This window comes from Liolophura sinensis, chromosome 8 (genome assembly GCF_032854445.1).
Source record: "Liolophura sinensis isolate JHLJ2023 chromosome 8, CUHK_Ljap_v2, whole genome shotgun sequence".
Lineage (NCBI taxonomy): Eukaryota > Metazoa > Mollusca > Polyplacophora > Chitonida > Chitonidae > Liolophura > Liolophura sinensis.
In genome coordinates, this window is record NC_088302.1 from 24,935,231 (window position 1) to 24,957,803 (window position 22,573).

The window sequence follows — 22,573 nt, forward strand, 5'->3', positions numbered from 1 at the left end:
ATATACTTTCTTATGTCTTTGGTGATTTGTGTTAAACGTAGTTTTGGGAATTGGCCTTTCAATTTTTGACCTGAAACGCCCATTTTTGGTTGACAGCTCGTATACGATTCTAGATTGCGCCTTTGTTCTTCGTGTATAGGTTTGGTGAGTGTCAACGGTCAACGGCTCTCAGTGAAAAAAAAATTGATTTTATACCAATAGGCCCATAGGACCCACGGCGTTTAAGCCAATCTATGACAAATAAATAAAAGAATTAGAATCGATGTCGGCCTGTGTCTGCGAGCATATTGTACTCTATATATAGGCCTATATATGGTGTATAAAAGTTGTTAAATGTAGCTATTGTAAAATACACATTTTAAAATTATTCCTGGACTTTAAAGTTTGTAAACTAACAGCCCGTGAATCTGATTGTTGTTGTGCAGAGAAATGAACACGGTGATCTGTTGTGGACATGATATTTCTGACAAAGATTACACAGTTAGGCCTACTGATATCTGTCATGTACCTCCAAAAATAACTAGGCTTACAGCAGCGCGTACACGGCGCTCGCTGACTGACCACTGTTGTTGTTGTAGACCGTCAACCGCACAAAACGTTGGACCCCTGACGTTTAGGTAGAGGGTGTTTAGGTAGAGGATGTTTAGGTAGAAGCCGTTCTGCTACAGGGCGTTTTGACCTGATCCCAAACAGAACAGCCTATACATAAGCCTATCAATGTGCTATGCAGTTTCTTTAGGCATAAATCAAATGAAATCAAATCAAAGTTTGGTTTTCAGGATCTAGTTTTCATTGTTACTACTTTGCAGCTTTTTAAGAACCCAGTACACCCAACCTTTATTCTCCAACATACGGGTAGGCCTATTGTAGGCCTACAGCCTAGTGTTGATTATTTTTTTCTCCAAAATTTATTCAACATGAATCATTGAGACTCAGTTTGCACCATACAATGATCCTCATAATGCGACAGCCACTCTATAGGCCAACTGCCTGCGTAATCCAGATCGACAAAGTGGTAACAAAATTTTATGCCGTGCACACAAAATGCTGATAACCGCTAACGCTCCATAAGCTGCCTGTAGTCGCTCCTGGATTTGCCGACAGGTGGCGCTCCAGTTAACCTATACATTCACGATGTCATACTGACATTATCAACATTCAGTACATCCGCCACAGATTTCGTCTTCATCTACATATCAGTGACCATGGCTGTCGAAAAATTCGTGGCAAAGACGCTAGAGTTACTGGAAATTGAAAGAGATGCAGAAATAGAGGAGACACGGTAAACTTCATAGAGAGGACAATGTTTGTTGTTGTGGCGTACGTGACGAAAACTGGACCACACGTAGTCTGCTGGTCTCTTAATTTTATTTGAATGGTGGCCATTGCTGTTCAATCCGTATTCTTCGCCTTAGCAAATAGCAGCCATCCATCCTAATTGAGCCAGCTAAATGACATCCCTCCTTATTTAACATTTTGACATTGAATTGTCAGTCGACAGAGCAAATGAATGTCAAAAATATAAAATATGGAGGTAGTACATTTGATGTTGTTGAATTACCACTCAGCATTACTCCAAGTCTGAGATTGCTAGCCCTAGGTGGCTATATCAGCTCCTGTCACAGTGGCAACCTTTGTTAAAGCATGCACCAATTCACGCCCTATCTGATAATTCTGTTTTGTCTGGTGTCCAAAACGGGTGTCATCTGTGGCTCTTACCTCCTAGCTTGCCCGCGCTCACATTCGAGGTAGGTTCCACTCGGTAAAGTCCAGTTCATGCTGGCTTCCTCTCCGGCTATAAGTGGGAAGCTCTGGCAGCAACCTGCGGATGGTCGTGGGTTTCACCAGGGCTGTGCTTGGTTTCCTCACATCATAATGCTGGCCATTATCGTATAAGTGAAATATTCTTGATTTATTTATTTATTTAATTGGTGTTTTACGCCGTACTCATGAGTGTTTCACTTATGAGACAGCGGCCAGCATTATGGTGGGAAGAAACCGGTCTGGGGAAACCCACAACCATCTACAAGCTGGCAGACCTTCCCGTGTACGTCCAGAGAGGAAGCCAGCATGAGTTGGGCTTGAACTCACAACGACCACATTTGTGAGAGGCTCCTGAGGCAAAGATATTCTTGAGTATGGCGTAAAACACCAATCAAATAAGTAAATTCCATTTGGTAATGGGACACCAGTTCCGAAATCAGGAGATGGTCACCGCTGAAACAGCAACCATTTTGCCTTCACTGCAGTTATCGGTCTTGAAAAAGTTGTCGCTCCTGGATGGCTCATGCGCGTTAAACCTGAAAAGAGGAGCCCAATGGCAGACATATTTGAAATAGTGTTATGGATGGCTGGTGTGTCATTACCGAGTGGAGTACACATTGAATGTTGCGTGAATGGGCAAGCTGAGAGGTAAGAGCCACAGATGACACCTGTTTTGGACTACAGCTATTGTTCAGGAAGGACTTATTGGACATGGCATGAAACGGTGTATGGTTAACCATTGGTTGCTGCTGTGACTATAATACTCTGCCAGCCAGGTATAAAGAGAGGAGTTGAAATAGCCACCTGGGGCTAGAGATTGCTCTGACCAAAGTTAGATATAGCAAAATGTTTTTCGGCCATGATTGGATCCAAACCAATGTTAGAGAGCACTCTATTTAAAAACCTGATGCAGTTGCTGTGGCAGTGTGGCAGCACAATTCGGTGGTGTAACCTGGTGGCAGGCAAGGTCACACTGATTTAGTGCTTGGAGCACTCCATCAAACTTATACTCTAAATGTTTCTACATGTATTCTCTGTAAAAACCACATATTGTTTGGTCATTGGCCAGGCTACATGTACTTACATATAGGTAGAAAGACACCAAAAGATAAACATCAAAACTCCGGCTCAGTGTTTTCTACCCCGTGGAACAAATATAAAATTTATAATGAGTGCTGGTGTGTTACTTGTTCAAAATGTAAAAACACTGTAACACGTTAAATAGTACAGGTCCAAGTCTGGTATTTTCTCAAAGGCATCAATTTTGAGATATTCTTAGAAAACAGAGAAAATTTATTTTGATTATTGAATATGGATTTTTGTTTTTGTTCTCAAAAGTAACCAATATAGCCTCTTTTAAGTTTCAGTTTATAATGTTATTGCATGTTCTTGTTTGCTTAATAATAACATGATGATCTTAATTCAGTCCACTTTATACTGTGTTTGATTTGAAATGTTAATCTTGTTCTGTTTCAAGTGTGCTTCATGAGAATCTGCCTGCAAAGGAGTTACAGAGGCGAGGTGTTTGTCTTCTCAAGCTTAGAATTGCAGAACGACGAACTGGGCTGTATGGTCGATCTATTGTGACCTTTGAGCCTCATGTGTCAGGCCAGGAGTTGCCATCACATACTCTGTCCCCAGGTAAGAATATGCAATCACATAGATTTCACATAACCATTAAGTTGCTGTCACATTGTCTGTCCATAGGTAAGAATATGCAATAGCATAACTTTCACATAACCCATCAAGTTGCTGTCACATCGTCTGTCCCCAGTTAAGAATGTGCAATAACATAGCTTTCACCTAAACCTTTAAGTTGCCATCACAGGCAGCCCCCAGGTGAGAATATGCAATCACATGGCTTCCACACAACCCATTAAGTTACTGTCACAGGCTGTCACAGACTGTCCCCAGGTAATTATATACAATCACATAGCTGAATCCACATAACTCATGAAGTTCTCGTCACATCCTGTCCTTGGATAAGATTATGCGATCACATGGCTTCCACATAACCCATCAAGTTGCTGTCAGGTGAAAATATGAAATCACATAGCTTTCACATAACCCATCAACAGGTTCAGACCAGTGGTATCCTAACCCTGTGTATTGGATAGACCGATTCCTCTCCTGCCGTACATTGGAAGGTCTGCCAGCAAGCTGCGGATAGTCCTGGGTTTTCCCCCTGGTTTCCTCCCACCATAATGCTGGCTGCTGTCCTATAAGTGAAATATTCTTAAGTACAGCATAAAACACCAATCAAATAAATAAATAAATAAATTGTATAGACCTGCGTCATATACCTGTACACGTAACTGTTAACCTATCCCGAAGTAAAAAGGTATAAAGGTAATATTGTTATTAAGCCTAGCTATCAACAGGTAAGGAGATGGTATTTCATACCCTGTGCCACTTTGGAGAAGTGCGTTTATAGTTTTTCAAACCTGTAATATGAAATACAAACAGTTCCCAGGTGCATACTCAGGGTTGGTTGAATTTTTGATTGAACCAATCAGCGATGTGGATTTTTAACATGTGGCAATGATTGTTTAATGAAATTATCTTTCTGTCTGCAGGAGATATTGTAAGTCTCTCCCTTACAAGCTGTGAGAAAGGGGAGGTAATAGCCTCCGGGATAATATCCAAAGTCTGGCAGGCTGCTCTTAGTGTAGCCTTTGACGAGACGATGGACACTTTTTCATTGGCTGATGAAGAGAAATACAAATTGGTCAAACTAGCAAATAACATCACGTACAAGAGACTGAAAAGGTGAGAGACATGTTGTTGTTGGAATTTTTTTAAGATAGGTTTTTTAGCTCGGCGTTAGGAAGTAAGGCGAGGTATTGTGAGTGTTAAAAGATGGTGTTGGTGTCAGTGTCCGAGTAAGTTTTTTTGTTTGGGTCAGTTGAGTAAGGTTTTCTGTTTGGGTCTGCTCTCCCACAGTTTTTACATCACCTATATGAAACTTCGTGGGAATGATAAACATGATTTGGAAGTTTAGTCTTTTTGATTATAAATTTATAGGGATGTTTGTATTTTTTTTCAAATTATCAGGTTTTGGACTTAGCCATTTTGTCCAAGCCAGTACTGTCGTAGGTCAGGATAAGGTTTTTTGCTTGAGTTAGCTGTTGCCACAGTTTTTATACCATCTTGCTCGATGGCCATGCTTTGAAGACCTCATTGAAAAAATGATTTTAAATAATTAGGTATATTTATGTTTTTATTCAGCTTATCAGGTTTTGGACTTAGCCATTTCATCCAAGCCAGTACTATACAGTGCTACAAGTAATTTTTTTCAGAGGGAGTATGGTACTCCCAACATTGAAAGAGAGCGAGTACAGTACTTCTGACTTTTCAAGTAGGCCCCTACGTGGTACCGCAGAACATGTATTTCATCAGTGCACTATTTTGGGTCATGAGTTATTAATATGTGTACCTGTAAAGTGTGAATGTGTTTGAGTGAAGGGTGGTTTACTCATTGTTCACAGTGGAGATTTTCTTTTGATTTTGACAGGGCTGTTTGGTTTAAATCTCACATGTGCAGCTTTCGGGAACTCAGGAGTACACACAAATCTTCGAGCGTATACAGTACGCTCTGTTTTAATTTTAGAAGCTTATCATCTAATTTTTTAAGCGTATGTACACCTGTACGCCCCTTATCTGTAGCATTGCTATAGTATGCTAGGTTAATGTTTTTTGTTTGGGCCAGCTGTTGCAACAGTTTTTACACCATCTTGTTGAAACCTGGTGGGGACAATGGGCATGCTTTGACGACCTCATCACTAAATGATGTTAAATAATTAGGGATATTGATGTTTTTATTCAAATTGTCAGGTTTTCGACATCAACAGTTTTCACATCATCTTTATGAAACTTGGTGATTTGGAGATTTACTCATTTTGAATAATTAGGAATAGTTGCATTTTTATCTCTCTGTTGTGGGAGTAAGCTTTTTTGTTGGGCCAGCTGTTGTCAAAGTTTTCCCAATATGTTCACGAATTTTCTTGGGATTGGTAAACATGCTTTGACGATGTGGACATCATACTTGATTTTTCGGTTGTGGTAAAATCTACCATGTTTTGGACTTGCTGTGTTTACATTCACTTCACAGGTGTATAAGTAGCCTCAGAGTAAGGTTTTATGTTTGGGTAAGCTGTTATCACCTTTCAACATATCTTTGATGCCATTTGAACTGAAGTCATTACCAGCAAGCTGTGGCATGTCTCATAACCCTTGTTATGATGCTAGTGCCTTTTCAGTGCCAGTGCCTTTTGAAAACATGATTTTTTGCAAGGATTTATGTTTTTTGAAATCTTTACCTAGGAGTACAGAAACATTTTACAGCCTTCCACATCTGACAATAATTTTAGAGATGTCCAATTACCAATGGAAAAACATTAAAACGTTAAAAAAAAAACTGTGTTCGACTTTTTAAATTTTATTCCCATTTTATTGCCTCAAATTGTGAACCTTAACAATGATTGTTTCACAATTGCATTTCATAGGTCCTTTTAATTCATTAAAGACCAGGCAGCAACTTCCCACAGGCTCTGCAGAGCTTCATCCACCTAAAAACCTGTTCACCATCAGAAAAGTGAAAAGTGGGCCTGTATAAAATTGTCTGTATTTCATTGTTCCAGGGCCCTGAATGAACTGAACAGGTATTGCTCTGGCCCAGCCAATCACCTGGTGAACGTGTTATTCGAGCTGTCCGACCGAGCTCCGCCTTCTGACCCTCCAGGTTTGTGTTGCATGTGTTGTTTGAAGTCAGTGTTTCAGGTGCAGCTTTAAATCAAGATCAAACCTGCAAATAAATTGTCAGGCATCAAAGCCCAAATTGTCAGGCACCAAATCCCAAATTGTCAGGCACCAAATCCAAAATTGTCAGGCACCAAATCCAAAATTGTCAGGCCCAATTTGTCAGGCATCAGATCCCAAATTGTCAGGCATCAAAGCCAAAATACCAAAGCCCAAATTGTCAGGCATCAAATCCCAAATTGTCAGGCACCAAATCCAAAATTGTCAGGCACCAAATCCAAAATTGTCAGGCCCAATTTGTCAGGCATCAGATCCCAAATTGTCAGGCATCAAAGCCAAAGTACCAAAGCCCAAATTGTCAGGCATCAAATCCCAAATTGTCAGGCACCAAATCCCAAATTGTCAGGCATCAAATCCCAAATTGTCAGGCATCAAAGCCAAAATTGTCAGGCACCAAATCCCAAATTGTCAGGCATCAAATCCCAAATTGTCAGGCATCAAAGCCAAAATTGTCAGGCACCAAATCCCAAATTGTCAGGCATCAAATCCCAAATTGTCAGGCATCATATCCCAAATTGTCAAGTACAAACCCCGTGGTTTTTTGAAAATTTTGATTTTCCAACTAACCAGTTATTAAGAGATGTAAAATATATTTTAAAAATGATTTTTTTTTTGGTTTTTTTTTTTGGTTGCGTAACGTATATCTTTTTCCCTTAAAACAGTTTTCTGGACTTGTTATCAGAACAATTCAGTGTTTTGAGTGGAAACTTGGTACATGGCTTCACCACGAAAAGATCACAATTTTAGCAGTTTTTCTTTTGTTGTGAACTTTGACATAGTTGCAATTCTGATTAATCAGAAGCGCTACTTTCACAGTGCTTCTTAGCTTTATTTCAGGACATTTGTCAGGTACTTTGCAAATCTCCTGTCACTCATAAAGTTAAATTTTACGATCTGTGACTCCAGTCAAAAGCATGAAGTATTAGAGATGTGCATGTTGTAGATATTACCTTCTGCAACCCATGCCTGGACACTTCGCAGAGAGATGCTGTCAGTTTTGCGCTCTGTCAGAAGGACATTGCTGTCATTCATGGTCCCCCAGGGACGGGGAAAACCACCACTGTGGTGGAAGTTATTGTCCAGGCAATCAGACAAGGCCTTAAGGTAGGCGATGGCTTTAATTCGTCTATTCATTCTTGCATGAGAATGTTGTCTTATTCCATGCTCATCAGTTCAGACTTCATCATGGGCCAGTATGATGAGTGTGAGGCCCAGACTGAAACTGGAGTTGCTTCATGCTCTGACTATAGCATTTGAGATACATGAAGGTCAAGTACTGGATGAGGTGTCCTGTTTGGTGTCTTTGGAATGGACTCTATTGAGGCAGCACAATAAATATGGACATCACTATAAAAAGACACTGTGATCATATACCTGAAATAATGTGGAAAATGGTGTTAAGCTCAGACATAACAAAAAAAAATATGTTAAAAAATGGAAATCTTTACAAATAATGCTCAATTCATAACAAAAAAAAAACCCTCTCTTCAGTCTGGGTTTTTTTTTTCAAACATTATGCCAGAGAAAATACATCAATATCTTGCTACATCTCCTTGGTTAATTTGGAATTTATTTCCATCATTATTGTAAGACATGAAAATTGTTATTGTAGGTCCTGGCATGTGCTCCCTCAAACATTGCTGTGGACAACTTGGTGGAGAGACTGGCCAATCAGAAGCTGAAGATTCTGCGCATCGGCCACCCAGCCCGATTCTTGCCTCACATCCACAAGTTTTCGCTGGATGCAATTCTCGCAACGAGTGATGAGACAAAAGTGGTGGAGGATGTGCGTAAAGATGTGGACAAAACATTGGTATGGGTGCATGATGTATCTGTCTAAATATTGTAAATTATCAGGCACAATTACGTACTCCATCATACCCTAATTCTGTTCATTTTGGGGACAGATATTAGTAGTGGTGAACGTAGAATATTACATTTCTTTACCGGCCTTTGGAAAAGTAAAGATATCAGTATATTGTTCATTATATGGTCTAACCATGTGAGAAAAAAGAAACTCAATATTCCTGCTAGAATTTCATTTATACTGGCTGAAATGAGCAAACCAGATGTTCCAAAAATTAGAAGAAATAGGCTACTTTATCATCACTTTACCGAAATATTGCAGATATGCTGTTAAACCATAATCAATCATTCATTCTTGGCCACTTCATGTAGCTGAAGCACGTTTAAAAATTCATCAAAAATGAGCATCCTTTTATTGACTACTATTTTCACTGCTTCATCACTGATATTGGTCAGCCTGGTGTTCACAAGCTGTGAGTGAATGGGGTGTAGTGCCTTATGTCTTCAACATGCATCTTCAGTGAGGCATCACCATGAATATGCTATTGGCACATGCATGTAAAGGCCCCTAAAATGATACTTTAGATGCCAACACTGAAGTTTTTCTGATATGATATGAATCCTGAACTTAAACTTCACAAAAAAGAAAATTATAAAAGGTTGATGAATCCTTCAGAGTCAAAGAGTGCAAAATGCTAAACTTAAGTTGTAAGAAAAAACTACAGACTCTGTGGCAATGTGAAAGAAATAACATGGAAAGTGACATTATTGTAAACAAAGATAACAGTACTGTGTTAGACTTTTATATAGTTTTGTTTGTACATGTGACATTTTCGTGACCAGATGCAGATGAAGAAAGTCCGAGACAAAGGTGAGAGACATCACCTGAGAGAAGAGCTAAAGCACCTACGGAAGGAGTTACGACAACGAGAGGCTGCGGCCACCAGGGATGTGTTGAAAGCTGCTGATGTGGTGCTGGTGACGCTGACGAGCTGCACAGATGATGGTCCACTCAAATACCTGCCTGAAGGCCACTTTGATCTCACAGTGATTGATGAATGTTCACAGGTGAGTCCATCTGGTTTATTTGACTTTAGATGCTGGGCTTTGCTAAAAAGCGTTTTATACTCAGCATTTTCTATATTGTTTTAATTTAAGTGATCACGTTTTGGCACAGTATTCAAGATTTTTAGACTTCCTTGGTCAGATTCATGGACAGCGGAAAACAAAGTAACAAAAACAAACCAAAAGTCATGTTTTTCAGAGGTTCCAGCTGATTGATACTAAATAAAAATGGAGATTTACATGTGTAATATACCATTTAAAGGATTATCCAGAGGAATGGCTTTTATTGCGCTTTTTGACATTGCAGTCTTTTCGTGACATTTACGTCAAACAAAACAGCAGCCGGCATTGTTTTTTTTAGCAGTTAATGGTGCTTGTCTTTCAATGGCTTGGGTGCAAGAGGTGTGGGTTCAAAGCCGGCCTTGGATGGAAAATTTCTAACTGCTTGTGTGACAATAAATGGTAAACACCATTCATTTAGCTGTCGGTGCAGTCTAATTTTCATTGAAGACCACTTGTCTTCCACAATTATGATGTACATAACTGTGCATCACATGTGGGAAAGTTTGTCAATCACTTGTGAATGGCCGGTGGTTTATTCTAGGCAGTATGTTTTCCTCCACCTATAATACTGATGATCATCATATAAGTGAAAAATGTTGACAGCATTTAAATAAATTTATCAAATAAGGAGTTTGTAAGTCACATGCTCTGCCTGGTTCCCTCCCACCATAATGCTGGCCACTTTCGTATAAGTGAAATATTCTTGAGTATGGCGTAAACCAGCAATCAAATAAATAAATAAATAAACAAGTCTAAGTCACATGACATTTCTGGCCATGGAAAGCCATTAGTGTACCTAAAATGATGTATAAACAAATTAAAACATTGTGTGCTTCTTGGCTTGTGGCAACTTGTGGTGTTTGCTGTCTTCTTTGGATTTTTTAGGCTCTAGAAGCAGCTTGTTGGCTTTCCCTGTTACGATCGCCACGATGTGTGTTGGCTGGGGATCACCTCCAGTTACCTCCCACTATCCTGTCCAGCAAGTGAGTCTTCATGTCAGATCCACATTTGAGGGTTTTGACAAGTTACGAAACAAGCTCCAGCGGTGTCGCGTTACACATTAAACACCGAGACGAAGGTGTTAAAGGTTTTACCCCCCAAAATGAAGACAGTGTGGCAAAAACTGCACATTTCATGCTTTCATTCTGTTTACTCCCTCCACAGAGGTCATGCATTTTAGAACAATCAATGGCAAGGTCAGGCCTAGATACATCAAAGCTGGGTATATATGACGTCGGGTCTTATTCTTGCGTGACATAGAGGTTACTGCACATGTATTATGACGTCATACTGCTGAGCTCAGATTGGAATGTCTTGAAAGAAATATTTCGTTTTTAAACGTCATGGCGTCTGGGTGTAAAATATGAAAGATATGCAAAAACAAAAGCGATGTTTATAAACTGTGTGAAATAACACTTTTATTACTGAAGGAAATTCCGATCTAGAGTTTACCTTTATGTAAATCACTAAGCGAGTCTAATAAGTAAACAAACTCAGATTCTTTTATTTGTAGACAGCATGAAGTGATATTACTTGGCATGGTAAACATACCGGTTGCTGTGTTGCATGACACACTTGATGTTTGTTTGAAAGTTCATCTCTGTTTAATAGGTATATTTGCACATGGCATCTAACAATGGGATAGAATCACAGACATACACCTGGGTTGTTTATTTGAAACAGCAAACCTTTCATTTTGCATTTATTTTTTTTTCAGGTAGTGTAATGTAGTCATTGGCTCTAATTACCCGCTTTTCATCATGACTTTCTACGTTGATTTGGTCTGGTCTAAACGATTTGCTCATTTGTTGCAGTGGTTTCTCTGAACAATTTTATTCTCTTACTTACCGGTTTGTTCACAGAGCTGCTAAAGCTGGCCTGGAGAGAACATTGATGGAGCGAGTGTTGGAGGTGTATGGTGACGGAGTGATGAAGATGCTCACTGTACAGTATAGGATGCACGAATTAATAATGAACTGGTCGTCCAATCAGCTGTATGGAGGTCAGCTGACAGCACACGAGTCTGTCTGCTCTCATCTGTTGAGGTAACAATAACCCCTTCGCCTGATATATGGCACTTCTGTTGAGATCACGGGGAAGGGGCTGCGGCCTAGTGGTTACTATGTAGTTTACCAAGCCCACCGTCAGAGTAATATTTGCCTTGCTAATTAAAGCATGATGGTTATAGCGAACTATGAAACAAACATTATGTTTCTATGCCAAATGAAGAAAATTATGCCCCGGAATTTTTATTAAAAAATGTTCGTTTTAGGGGTATTTTTATACCTATGAATTACGCCTCTATAGTGTGCATATTTTCCATCAATGGTCGGATTTTTACAGAAATTACGTCATCGTTGATCTTGCTCGGAACTCGATGAACACCCCTGAAGTACCTCGAGCCGGGTGAAGCATGTCGCTACAGTGTGGGCAAGGTGACATGTACACATCGGGCCAGATTAGCACCCATCTGCAATGATGACAATGATGTTAGACATGGAATCATATGTTTTGAAATGTTGATGGGATCACTGTGGTGTTTTATGGATTTGGTGTCATATTCATGAGGAGCAGTACAAATTTTATATAACTGACAGTAGATATAGTTATTGAAATGTAGGTTATAAACATGTGAATACAAATACATGTGAATATAAAATACATGTAAGGTATACTCTTACGTTTTGCTTATAAGTGCCGTGTGCGTTTCAGGGATTTGGATAATGTAGAAGACAGTGAAGACACCAGAATTCCTCTGTTACTGATAGACACAGCTGGATGTGATTTATATGAGCTAGATCTCCCGGAGGAAATATCTAAAGGGAATGAAGGTAAGGGCATGATGGGTGTGATGTGTACATACTACCCTGAGGAAATATCCAAAGGGAATGAAGGTAAGGGCATGATGGGTGTGATGTGTACATACTACCCTGAGAAAATATCTAAAGGGAATGAAGGTAAGGGCATAATGGGTGTGATGTGAGGAAATATCTAAAGGGAATGAAGATAAGGGCATGATGGGTGTGATGTGTACATACTATCCTGAGGAAATATCCAAAGGGAATGAAGGTAAGGGCATGATGGGTGTGATGTGTACATACTACCCTGAGGAAATATCTAAAGGGAATGAAGGTAAGGGCATAATGGGTGTGATGTGTACATACTACCCTGAGGAAATATCCAAAGGGAATGAAGATAAGGGCATGATGGGTGTGATGTGTACATACTACCCTGAGGAAATATCTAAAGGGAATGAAGGTAAGGGCATAATGGGTGTGATGTGTACATATTACCCTGAGGAAATATCTAAAGGGAATGAAGGTAAGGGCATGATGGGTGTGATGTGTACATACTACCCTGAGGAAATATCTAAAGGGAATGAAGGTAAGGGCATAATGGGTGTGATGTGTACATATTACCCTGAGGAAATATCTAAAGGGAATGAAGGTAAGGGCATGATGGGTGTGATGTGTACATACTACCCTGAGGAAATATCTAAAGGGAATGAAGATAAGGGCATGATGGGTGTGATGTGTACATACTACCCTGAGGAAATATCTAAAGGGAATGAAGGTAAGGGCATAATGGGTGTGATGTGTACATACTACCCTGAGGAAATATCTAAAGGGAATGAATGTAAGGGCATAATGGGTGTGATGTGTGTGATTTGTACATACTACCCTGAGGAAATATCTAAAGGGAATGAAGATAAGGGCATGATGGGTGTGATGTGTACATACTACCCTGAGGAAATATCTAAAGGGAATAAAGTTAAGGGTGTGATTCATATCTCCATTTTATATTATCAGGTGAAGCAGATATTGTAAGTTGTCTAAAGGGAATAAAGTTATGGGTGTGATTTGTACATACCACCCTGAGGAAATGTCTGAAGGGAATGAATTTAAGGGTGTGATTTGTACATAATACCCTGAGGAAATGTCTAAAGAGAATAAAGTTAAGGGTGTGATTTGTACATAATACCCTGAGGAAATGTCTGAAGGGAATAAAGTTAAGGGTGTGATGGGTGTGATTCATATCTCCATTTTATATTATCAGGTGAAGCAGATATTGTCAGTTGTCATATAGAACGGCTTGTGGCTAGTGGGGTGAAGCCTAGAGACATTGCTGTGATTGCTCCTTACAACTTACAGGTTTGTAATCATTGGACAGGAATTCTTTTGTAATGTTTAGCTCGCCTCTACAAAGCACACTACAGTAGCTTATGTCATACCCCGACCCCGATATACTCGGCGTTCAATAGGAGGGAATGCAATGTTAAAGCAAATGCTAGGGGTGGTACCTTGAAAGGTATAGTATGTTTTGAGCTCAGGTTTTAGACACCCGTGGGGCACAGTAACAAAAGGGGAATGTTCCATTGAACTGTTTGCTTATTAATTGCCATAAAAATTCATGACTTCAATACTTTATGTATTCAGCTGAAAATTTTGCATTAATGAGTCTCAAACGGAAAAGCTCTTTGGTAGCCTTGCAATCAGATCAAAGTTCTTTTTTGCTCACTGTCAAATGTTAAATATCAACTTTTGAAGTCAGAGTATCCAAATGGATAATTCAAGTGATTCTCGAATTGGTGACCTTATGTGACAGTAGTTTTTTATTACCGGTAAAATATTTAATGGTGCTGGTCAACAGTGAAAATACTCCCTTTGGTGTCAGGTTGACATGTTAGTGACCATGGCTCAAAAGCCTGGCATGCATCAGGGGATCAGTAATGGTTTCCTTCAGGCACTATGGTTTTCTCATGGCGATATGGTTTCCTCACGGCACTATGGTTTCCTTTACCCATAAACCTGAGTCACATTTTATAATGCTCAGTTATGATCCATGACCTTGATTATCTCTAAGGGGAGATTATTCAGTGATATATCCCACAGGGTTATACACCTGAGTTATCTTTCTTTAGATAACATACAGGTGACACTGTGCCTAACTTGGTCAAGGCCTATAACAGAGCTTTGTTTCTCATTACAAGTGAAGAATAAAAGCATCAAAACACTAGGTAAAATTAATATCAAAGAAATAAACTAGTAGGCACTCCAAGAGTGCGAACCACCCATCCCTGTAAAATGATCAAATTCCTTTTATCAATGGAGACATTTTCGTAGAGGCACTGCCAAAGAGATCTACAGACAAATAGGCAGAGAGTAAATGCTGAAAAAAAAACCAAAAAACACACAACTTGTTATTTGCTTGACCCAAGATCTGTCATGGACTACTCATGAAGATATGACAATACAGCTCACTCATCAAGCTTTGAAAGTAACATAGACTAATTTTGTGCATTTCAATTTTTTTTTTTTTTTGCAAGGTGGAACTGTTAAGGATACGACTAAGTACAAAATACCCAGACCTAGAGATAAAGTCAGTGGATGGTTTCCAGGGCAGAGAAAAGACTGCTGTCATCATCTCTATGGTCCGTTCTAACAACACAGGTATGAAACATTCTTGCGTTTCTCTATGGTGTTACTTTCAGTATGTCTTGTTCAAACAACACAGGTTAACACAGAGGTGTTAATGTCCCTGTCTTGTTATGATGTTAGCACAGGTCTAGCTCAATTGTAGTGTTGTGAGTGTCATTGTTCAGGACATTTATTGTCACATGTACATTCTTAGGCCTCATTTCAGTAGCAGTCTCCAAGAAATCATGTGTCTGGAAAGCAGTTTGATTCCATTATTTTCATGTATGTATACCTGTGTAAACAGGAGAAGTTCCCAGCAGACATTATCCCATACAATCTAATATGGTATGCAGTATGGGTATTACATGTAGTAGATTGTAGACAAAACTGTTACAGGAGTGAGTTGGTGTATTTCTGGTTCAAAGGTGAGGTGGGATTTCTTGCTGAGAGGAGACGAATCAATGTGGCGATTACTCGCGCTCAGCGCCACCTGGCTGTGGTCTGCGACACAGAAACAGTCAACCATGATGAATTTCTGAAGTCCTTGACGGAGTACATGTGTGAATTTGGGGAAGTGCGATCAGCCCAAGAGTACGATACGGGTAAGTGTCACTTATTCCAGTGTGTGCATTGTCTGAGATATATTAACTAATAAGTAAGTATAAATCAATATCTGGCTTTTCTTCTACCTCCATGAACTTTAAATCTGTTTCTAGTAGAGAAAAATGAAGTACTTTATGTCGCCTAAAGTTTGGTGTGTGAAATGCCATGCAGAATTCAGAAGTACATAAAGGCCTTAAAATGATGCTCTCTATACCGACATCTGATTAGAAATTATTCAAACTTCACAAGAAACTCTGTAATTGGCCCTGTATTAAAGATGGATGAATTGGTTAGAATGAAACAAAATGTGTCAGCGGGAAAATGCTACACTTTAGGTGAAATACAGTACAGGTAGATCTGTTTAGGTATGGAGCTGTATGAAACCATCCAGATTTGAAACTGGATCATATTTAGCTCAAATAGGTTTTAGTTTGATCAAGCCTTGGGTTGCGGTTCACCTACATGTACATGTACAATGTATATTTAGTATTTATCTTTTTATATGCCTTGGTACAATGAACTAGGAACTCCTTTGCTTGAAGGAATTCTGCCTTGTGTACAATGAACCAGGGACTCTTTGAAGGAATTCTGCCTTTTGTACAATGAACCAGGGACTCCTTGAAGGAATTCTGCCTGTTGTACAATGAACCAGGAACTCCTTGCTTGAAGGAATTCTGCCTTTTGTACAATGAACCATGGACTCCTTGCTTGAAGGAATTCTGCCTTTTGTACAATGAACCAGGGACTCCTTGTTTGAAGGAATTTTGCCTTTTGTACAATGAACCATTGGCTCTTTGCTTGAAGGAATTTTGCCTATTGTACAATGGAATAGGGACTCATTGCCTGAAGGAAATCTGCCTTTTGTATAATGAACCATGCTTGAAGGAATTCTGCCTTTTGTACAATGGACCAGGAACTCCTTGCTTGAAGGAATTCTGCCTTTTGTACAATGAACCAGGAACCCCATGCTTGAAGGAATTCTGCCTTTTGTACAATGGACCAGAAACTCCTTGCTTGAAGGAATTTTGCCTATTGAACAATGGACCAGGGACTCCTTGCTTGAAGGAATTTTGCCTGTTGTACAATGAACCGTGGACTCCTTGCTTGAAGGAATTTTGCCTTTTGTACAATGAACCGTGGACTCCTTGCTTGAAGGAATTTTGCCTGTTGTACAATGAACCGTGAACTCCATGCTTGAAGGAATTTTGCCTTTTGTACTATGAACCAGGGGCTCCTTGCTTGAAGGAATTCTCCCTTTTGTACAATGAACCAGGAACTACTTGCTTGAAGGAATTTTGCCTGTTGTGTTCAATGAACCATGGACTCCTTGCTTGAAAGAATTCGGCCTTCAAGACTTCATGTCTCTATTTTAACATAACAGTATTAGTGTTTAGATAAAACTACAGGCAGAATATCATTATTTTTGCAATATTTGACACCCAAGACCCAAACCCACCCAAGAACATAATTCAAAGATTAAACTAACCATGTTTTAAATAATCTCCTATATTCTATGTACCACACCATGTTAAAATTCTCAGATTGACAATAAAGTGCCATAAAGCAACAGAATTGTTGTCATAGTCACATCTCCATACCTGTGTTACACTTGCGGTATAATAGAGATATAGTCATATCTCCATACCTATGTTACACTTGCAGTATAATAGAGATATAGTCATATCTCCATACCTGTGTTACAATTGCAGTATTATATAATTAAGGGAAGTATTGACTGAACATTACATGTAATTGTACTGGAAGGAACTGTCAAGTTTTAATAGACTTTCTCAAGCCAATTAATACAATAGAAGAGACCTATAACCAACTTTGTATGCTCTTAGGTGTAACTCCTACACTAAATGCTATTTAAAAAATGACAGAAATATTTCACCTTCACCCAGGTTCTCAAAAGATATTTTCTTTGAAATTCTGGATGTATGTTGAAAATACACAGAACATTCTTTTCTTTTTTTTTTTCATTCGCCCCAGATCGACATTAATTCTTTGAAGAATCGTCTTTTCACAATGAACATCTGAGAAGCGGGCAAATGACAGACACATGCGTCCCCCATTTTTTTTGCAACATACGAATTCATGTTTTTTAAATTCCCAAATTTTAGGCCTGATTAAATCAGCTGATAGATGAGGAGTGGGTACATCTACTTGGGGAAAGCTAGATCTGTGTGCATGAAGGGTGTGTGTTGAAAAACATTGGTTTGAATAAGAACGGATATCATTTGTCCACAATTATGACATGTACTTGGAGGCATCAGACATCCCACATGTTTATGCACATGTACACTGTAGCTTATTTGAAGTGGTTGTTTACATCTTGCCTCATCAGCACTCTTGCCAAGATCTTAACCCTCCAGTATAGCAGCGTAAACTTCCTGTTATTCCTGGCATTGTCAGTGTTAACTTCTGTTTGTGCCATCTCACTGTACACAAGCAAGTTTTTTTTCAAGTGGTATCACTGCTTGGCTTTCTTCACCCCTCCCTCATCCCGACTGCTGCTGAGTGGTTGAGTAAAGATGAAAAGTGGATTGGTTCACTATCGTGTATTTATTTTTCCTAGACTGCACACAGATGAACATGTACTGTACTTCACCCAAAGATTAAAGGATATGCCAAAATGCACTTTCAGAAGAACATAAAGGCCTTAAACAGACATGAGATTTGTCCTCTGTTTGAAGGAATTCCTCTTTATTTATACAAAACATGCATCAGAACAATGTTCAGAATTTAATTCAGAAATGCTAAAAATGACAAAATTATGGTTGTGCTGTCTAGTGTCCTCTTTTTCATCCTAGTGTCTGTCGCATCCCTGCTTAAATTGATACCTTTGATGCCAACATCAAAATTAATTAATCAAACCTCACAAAAAACTCTTATTTCAGGCTCTGTAAGGTGGATGAATCAATATGAATCAAGCAAAATGCGTCACTTAACTACAGGTGAAATACAGTATGTTTTGGAACATACTTCTTCCAAATTATATATTTGACTGGTGTTTTACAATGTACTCAAGAATATTTCACTTATAGACCGGCAGCCAGCATAATACAAATACAAATTAAATTGTCCAGATTGGTACATATGTTTTATGATAATACATTTGCAAAATCCAGATTTTCTCCCTCTCTTCAGAAAATGCTCCCATCCAGCGACCTGATCATGTGACTGAACTGTTCACCAAGAGAAATGTCCAGACTGTGAAGGCTAACAGGGGAGGCAACTCTAGGACTGGCAAACCCCAGCAGAAGAGGATTGAGGGTAGTAAGGATGTGACAAAACGTTATGGAAAGCAGCAAGAGACTGAGAAAAAGCCAGATATGTAAGACTACATTCAATACAAGGACAAAAGAATTTCATGAGAGTTTTGTGTTTTACATGAAATAAGACAGATTACAGTTTTCAGTGCGCATGACACATCAGGGTCTTAAGTAGATAAATGACAAATCTTGCAGTAACGAAAAAGCGTTGTAACCCTCAACAGTCACAATTCAGGACATCACATACATTTATATGTCAATCTTTAAGATACCTGAAACTTTGCATGCACTTTAGCATGTATATTGTATTATGTGTCGAGTTGAAAAAATAGACAAATCCAGTGTTATTGCCAATGTTTGCAGTGTTTTAGCATTGACATAAATCAGTGTGATTTGAACTCAAAAGTTATCTGAAAGGTGTACATCAGATTCAAGAGAATCAGTAAGGTTTTGGTGATGGGGAAATTGTCTTCAAAGATTGTGCTAGACTATATTAGACTTAATTGTCTTTGTATAAATGCTAATTTGTAGGCATATTTTGATTCTAGAAACCTACTTCGTATTGGCAGACATGCTTTCAAATTTATTGAAGTTTTATGATACTGATTCTCAAGGCTTGAAGTTAGGCTTGTCTCAATGAAATTAAAACTTTCTATTGGTTGCTTGTCTTCATAATGCCACACTTGACTAGAATTGGGCATGGTTCGTTGACCTTGAAGGACATTCAGTTATGATTTATTTATTTATTTATATATTTTATTGGTGTTTTACGCCATACTCAGAAACATTCAGTTATGATGTTTAAATATCAGTTAATGTTTGTTATGTGGTTTACTTGCAGCCCTATAGAAGAGGACCCACGCTATGCTGAGCTACACCAGACCATCACAGACTTTCAGCAAGAGTCTACAAAGCAAGAGCATGTTTTCCCTGTGACCCTAACATCAAGAGATCGCTTTATTATTCATGAGGTGTGTTTGAATTTTACACTTTCTCTTCACTGGTTCACCGGAACAGAGAGACGAATACATGATATCAGGGTTCAAATTATTATTGATTTGTCCGACATGTCTGACAAAAAAAAATAGTCTTGTCCAGCAAAATTTATGTGCAGCACGGACAAGTGTCTGGTTGAATAGTTGGTGATGAAAATTTGCACATACGTGAAATTTTGCTACTTTCTTCATTTTCCCAAACTCAAGTGGATTTATAGCGATGCCTTATTCGTAAGAAAACGTGAAATCACTTCAAAACATCACTACATCGGAAAATCTCGTTTCCATAAAATGTACCAGACTTCCAGTACAAGACTTTCCTGGTTACAAAAATAGATTTCCCCTGTTCCCGTGGCTTTTCATTGAGCAAATCGAAGCATCTTGGCAAGGCGCATATCACAATGTGAAATTCATAGGGACAGGAGAGTGCGACTCTACGAATATTATAGTTGTTGGCAGCGAAACAAAAAATATTGATGGCTCAAAACAACTGGCCTACTTAAGTTCGGGTTTATCAAGCAATTAGCTGATGGATCAGTAACTGACCCAAACAGTGAAGCTTATCCAACAAGAATGTCAACAACAACACGACGATATTTAAAGGAAGGCTGGAAGCAGTGTATTGCACCATGTGTGAAAATTACGGTGACTGCAAATAACCCCCTGTCGGTTATTAAAACAGTTACATGTCAAAACTAAAGTACACAGTGCATTTAATCAGATATTGGCCAAGAGTTCAGTGGGGAAATTGTCCTGCTGGCTTCACTTCTAATTTCTACCCCTGCCCACCTACCTCACCTCACCTGACCAAAAGTTTGCCTAACCTTATATGCTAAGCTCCTCTCTGGCAGTATGTGGTAAGGTCTACCAGCAACCTGCGGATAGTCGTGAGTTTCCTCCGGGCTCTGCCCAATTTCCTCCCACCATAATGCTGGCAGATGTCGTATAAGTGAAATATTCTTGAGTACAGCGTAAAATGCCAGTCAAATAAATAAATACATGTATATGCTGAGGATCATGATTCAACGTTGATCTCCTGCTCATAAGGTGGACACTTTTAACCATAGGGTGATCGTTTGTTTTCTCTTGATGGCCTCTGAATTGCATACGGTTACATTGCATTGAAATATTGGCTACCTTTTTCTTTCAGATTGCAGAGAAACTTGGTTTGTCTCACAGTAGTCAAGGTGAAGGAAATGAGAGGCAGATTGCTATTAGGAAAAACACACAAAAACAGCAGAAACCAAAGCTGAAACCTAATGTGAAGGGAAACTTGCCAGAGTCCAATTCACATGGTATTCTTGAACTGTCAGTGACATCAGATAGCCCTCTTGTGGAAGATTGGGCAGTGGAATTAGAAGACAAGACAGAAACTGTCAAACCTTTAGGTAAGACAGATGCTTTTTCTGACAGTCAAGGCAACCTGTTAAACTGTCAGTACTGCGGGAAAAACGTAATCAGGGCTAATTTGGTGTCACATGAGGCTCACTGTCAACGAGTAGCTAAACCAGTACCCCTCAAAAAGCCGAACTCTGCGAAACCGAAATCTGCAGTGAAGAAAAAGAATAACTCCTCGAAGTCGGCCATTGATCAGGTAGACCCTGATGACTTTGAGGCACTTCTCGCCGCGGCTACGGAACAGAACTCCAAATGCACCTTCAGGAAGTGTAAAAGTCTAACGACAACTTTAGGACAGACGTGCGAGTTCTGCCTGCAGAGGTTCTGCCTAAACCATCACATGCCTGAGGTGCATGGGTGTGGGAATGAAGCCAAATCTAAGGCCAGGCACGTGATCATCAAGGAAGGCATCCTTCACCGAGGCTCAGGGTTTAAGGAGACAAAGTTAGACCCTGAAAAGAAAGCTCAGCTTCAGAGGAAGCTAGACAAGAAACTTGGTGACATGAGTGAAAACAGACGTGCCAAGAAACCACAGAAAAATAAAGATTGATTTTTCTAATACATATAAACTGCTTGTTTTGGGAGGTTTCCTGTAATTTGTATTCAAATTTTGTTTTTGACTGGAATACACGGGAATATTTCATTTAAGTATTTTGGGTTTTTTTTACACAATTTTTCGGCTAAGCAGTTCAAAAATGAGCTTTCTGTATTTTTCCTCCAATGGTTTTCAGAAAATGTCACCTACGATAGCTTGAGATTTACTGTTTATATGCAAAGATGAAAGTGGTTCCATTTTGACCTGAACTAAGTTAAGGAACGCACGAAAATTAATGAGCATTGGTATATATAAGTGTGGCATGCCACAGGGTAGGTTCATCCATAATTGAGGGTTATGTCTGTTGTCAACGAAATCATTTGAGACGCCATGATATCACAGAAAAATTGAACATATGTAATGGTAACTAATATGTGTATCATCTGGTTGACACATTTCAATAACACTGTTGAATATTTTTGGAAAACGGTCTGACATATATATGCAGCTGAATGTTTAAAAGCTACGTTGTGCATTTCTCCAAAAACTGCGTTTTCTAACCTGATTGGTTTTCGGTCTCTTAAAGTATGATAGCTACATGTTGTACTATCCTAATTCAAGATATATACATGTTATGATGTAGGAATTCTCTGGTACATTCCCTTTGAGGTCTAACACTGTCACAAGGATGTTTCTGTTAAGAGGCCCACTGCCAAAGTTGAGACTTTTATGCCGCTACCTCACTGAAATGTCAAGACACCAGACATGATGCCGCTCCCAGTTATAACAAGCCTGCACTTGGTCACCTGTTTTAGTCAAAATGCTTACAATAAA

General features: G+C 39.2%; 1 protein-coding gene across 1 annotated transcript; it reads left to right on the forward strand.

Annotated features, from left to right (window-relative positions):
• The first annotated feature begins 1,149 nt into the window (after positions 1–1,149).
• LOC135473351 (DNA-binding protein SMUBP-2-like) lies at positions 1,150–21,754 on the forward strand. The gene is made up of 16 exons (XM_064753201.1): positions 1,150–1,282; positions 3,242–3,405; positions 4,341–4,533; positions 6,405–6,505; positions 7,511–7,686; positions 8,195–8,395; positions 9,232–9,456; positions 10,402–10,499; positions 11,379–11,561; positions 12,229–12,347; positions 13,573–13,667; positions 14,843–14,966; positions 15,359–15,535; positions 18,687–18,873; positions 19,653–19,782; positions 20,957–21,754. The coding sequence occupies exons 1-16, from the start codon at positions 1,206–1,208 to the stop codon at positions 21,752–21,754; spliced, it is 3,048 nt and encodes a 1,015-aa protein (XP_064609271.1). The 5' UTR covers positions 1,150–1,205.
• Positions 21,755–22,573: the final 819 nt, after the last annotated feature.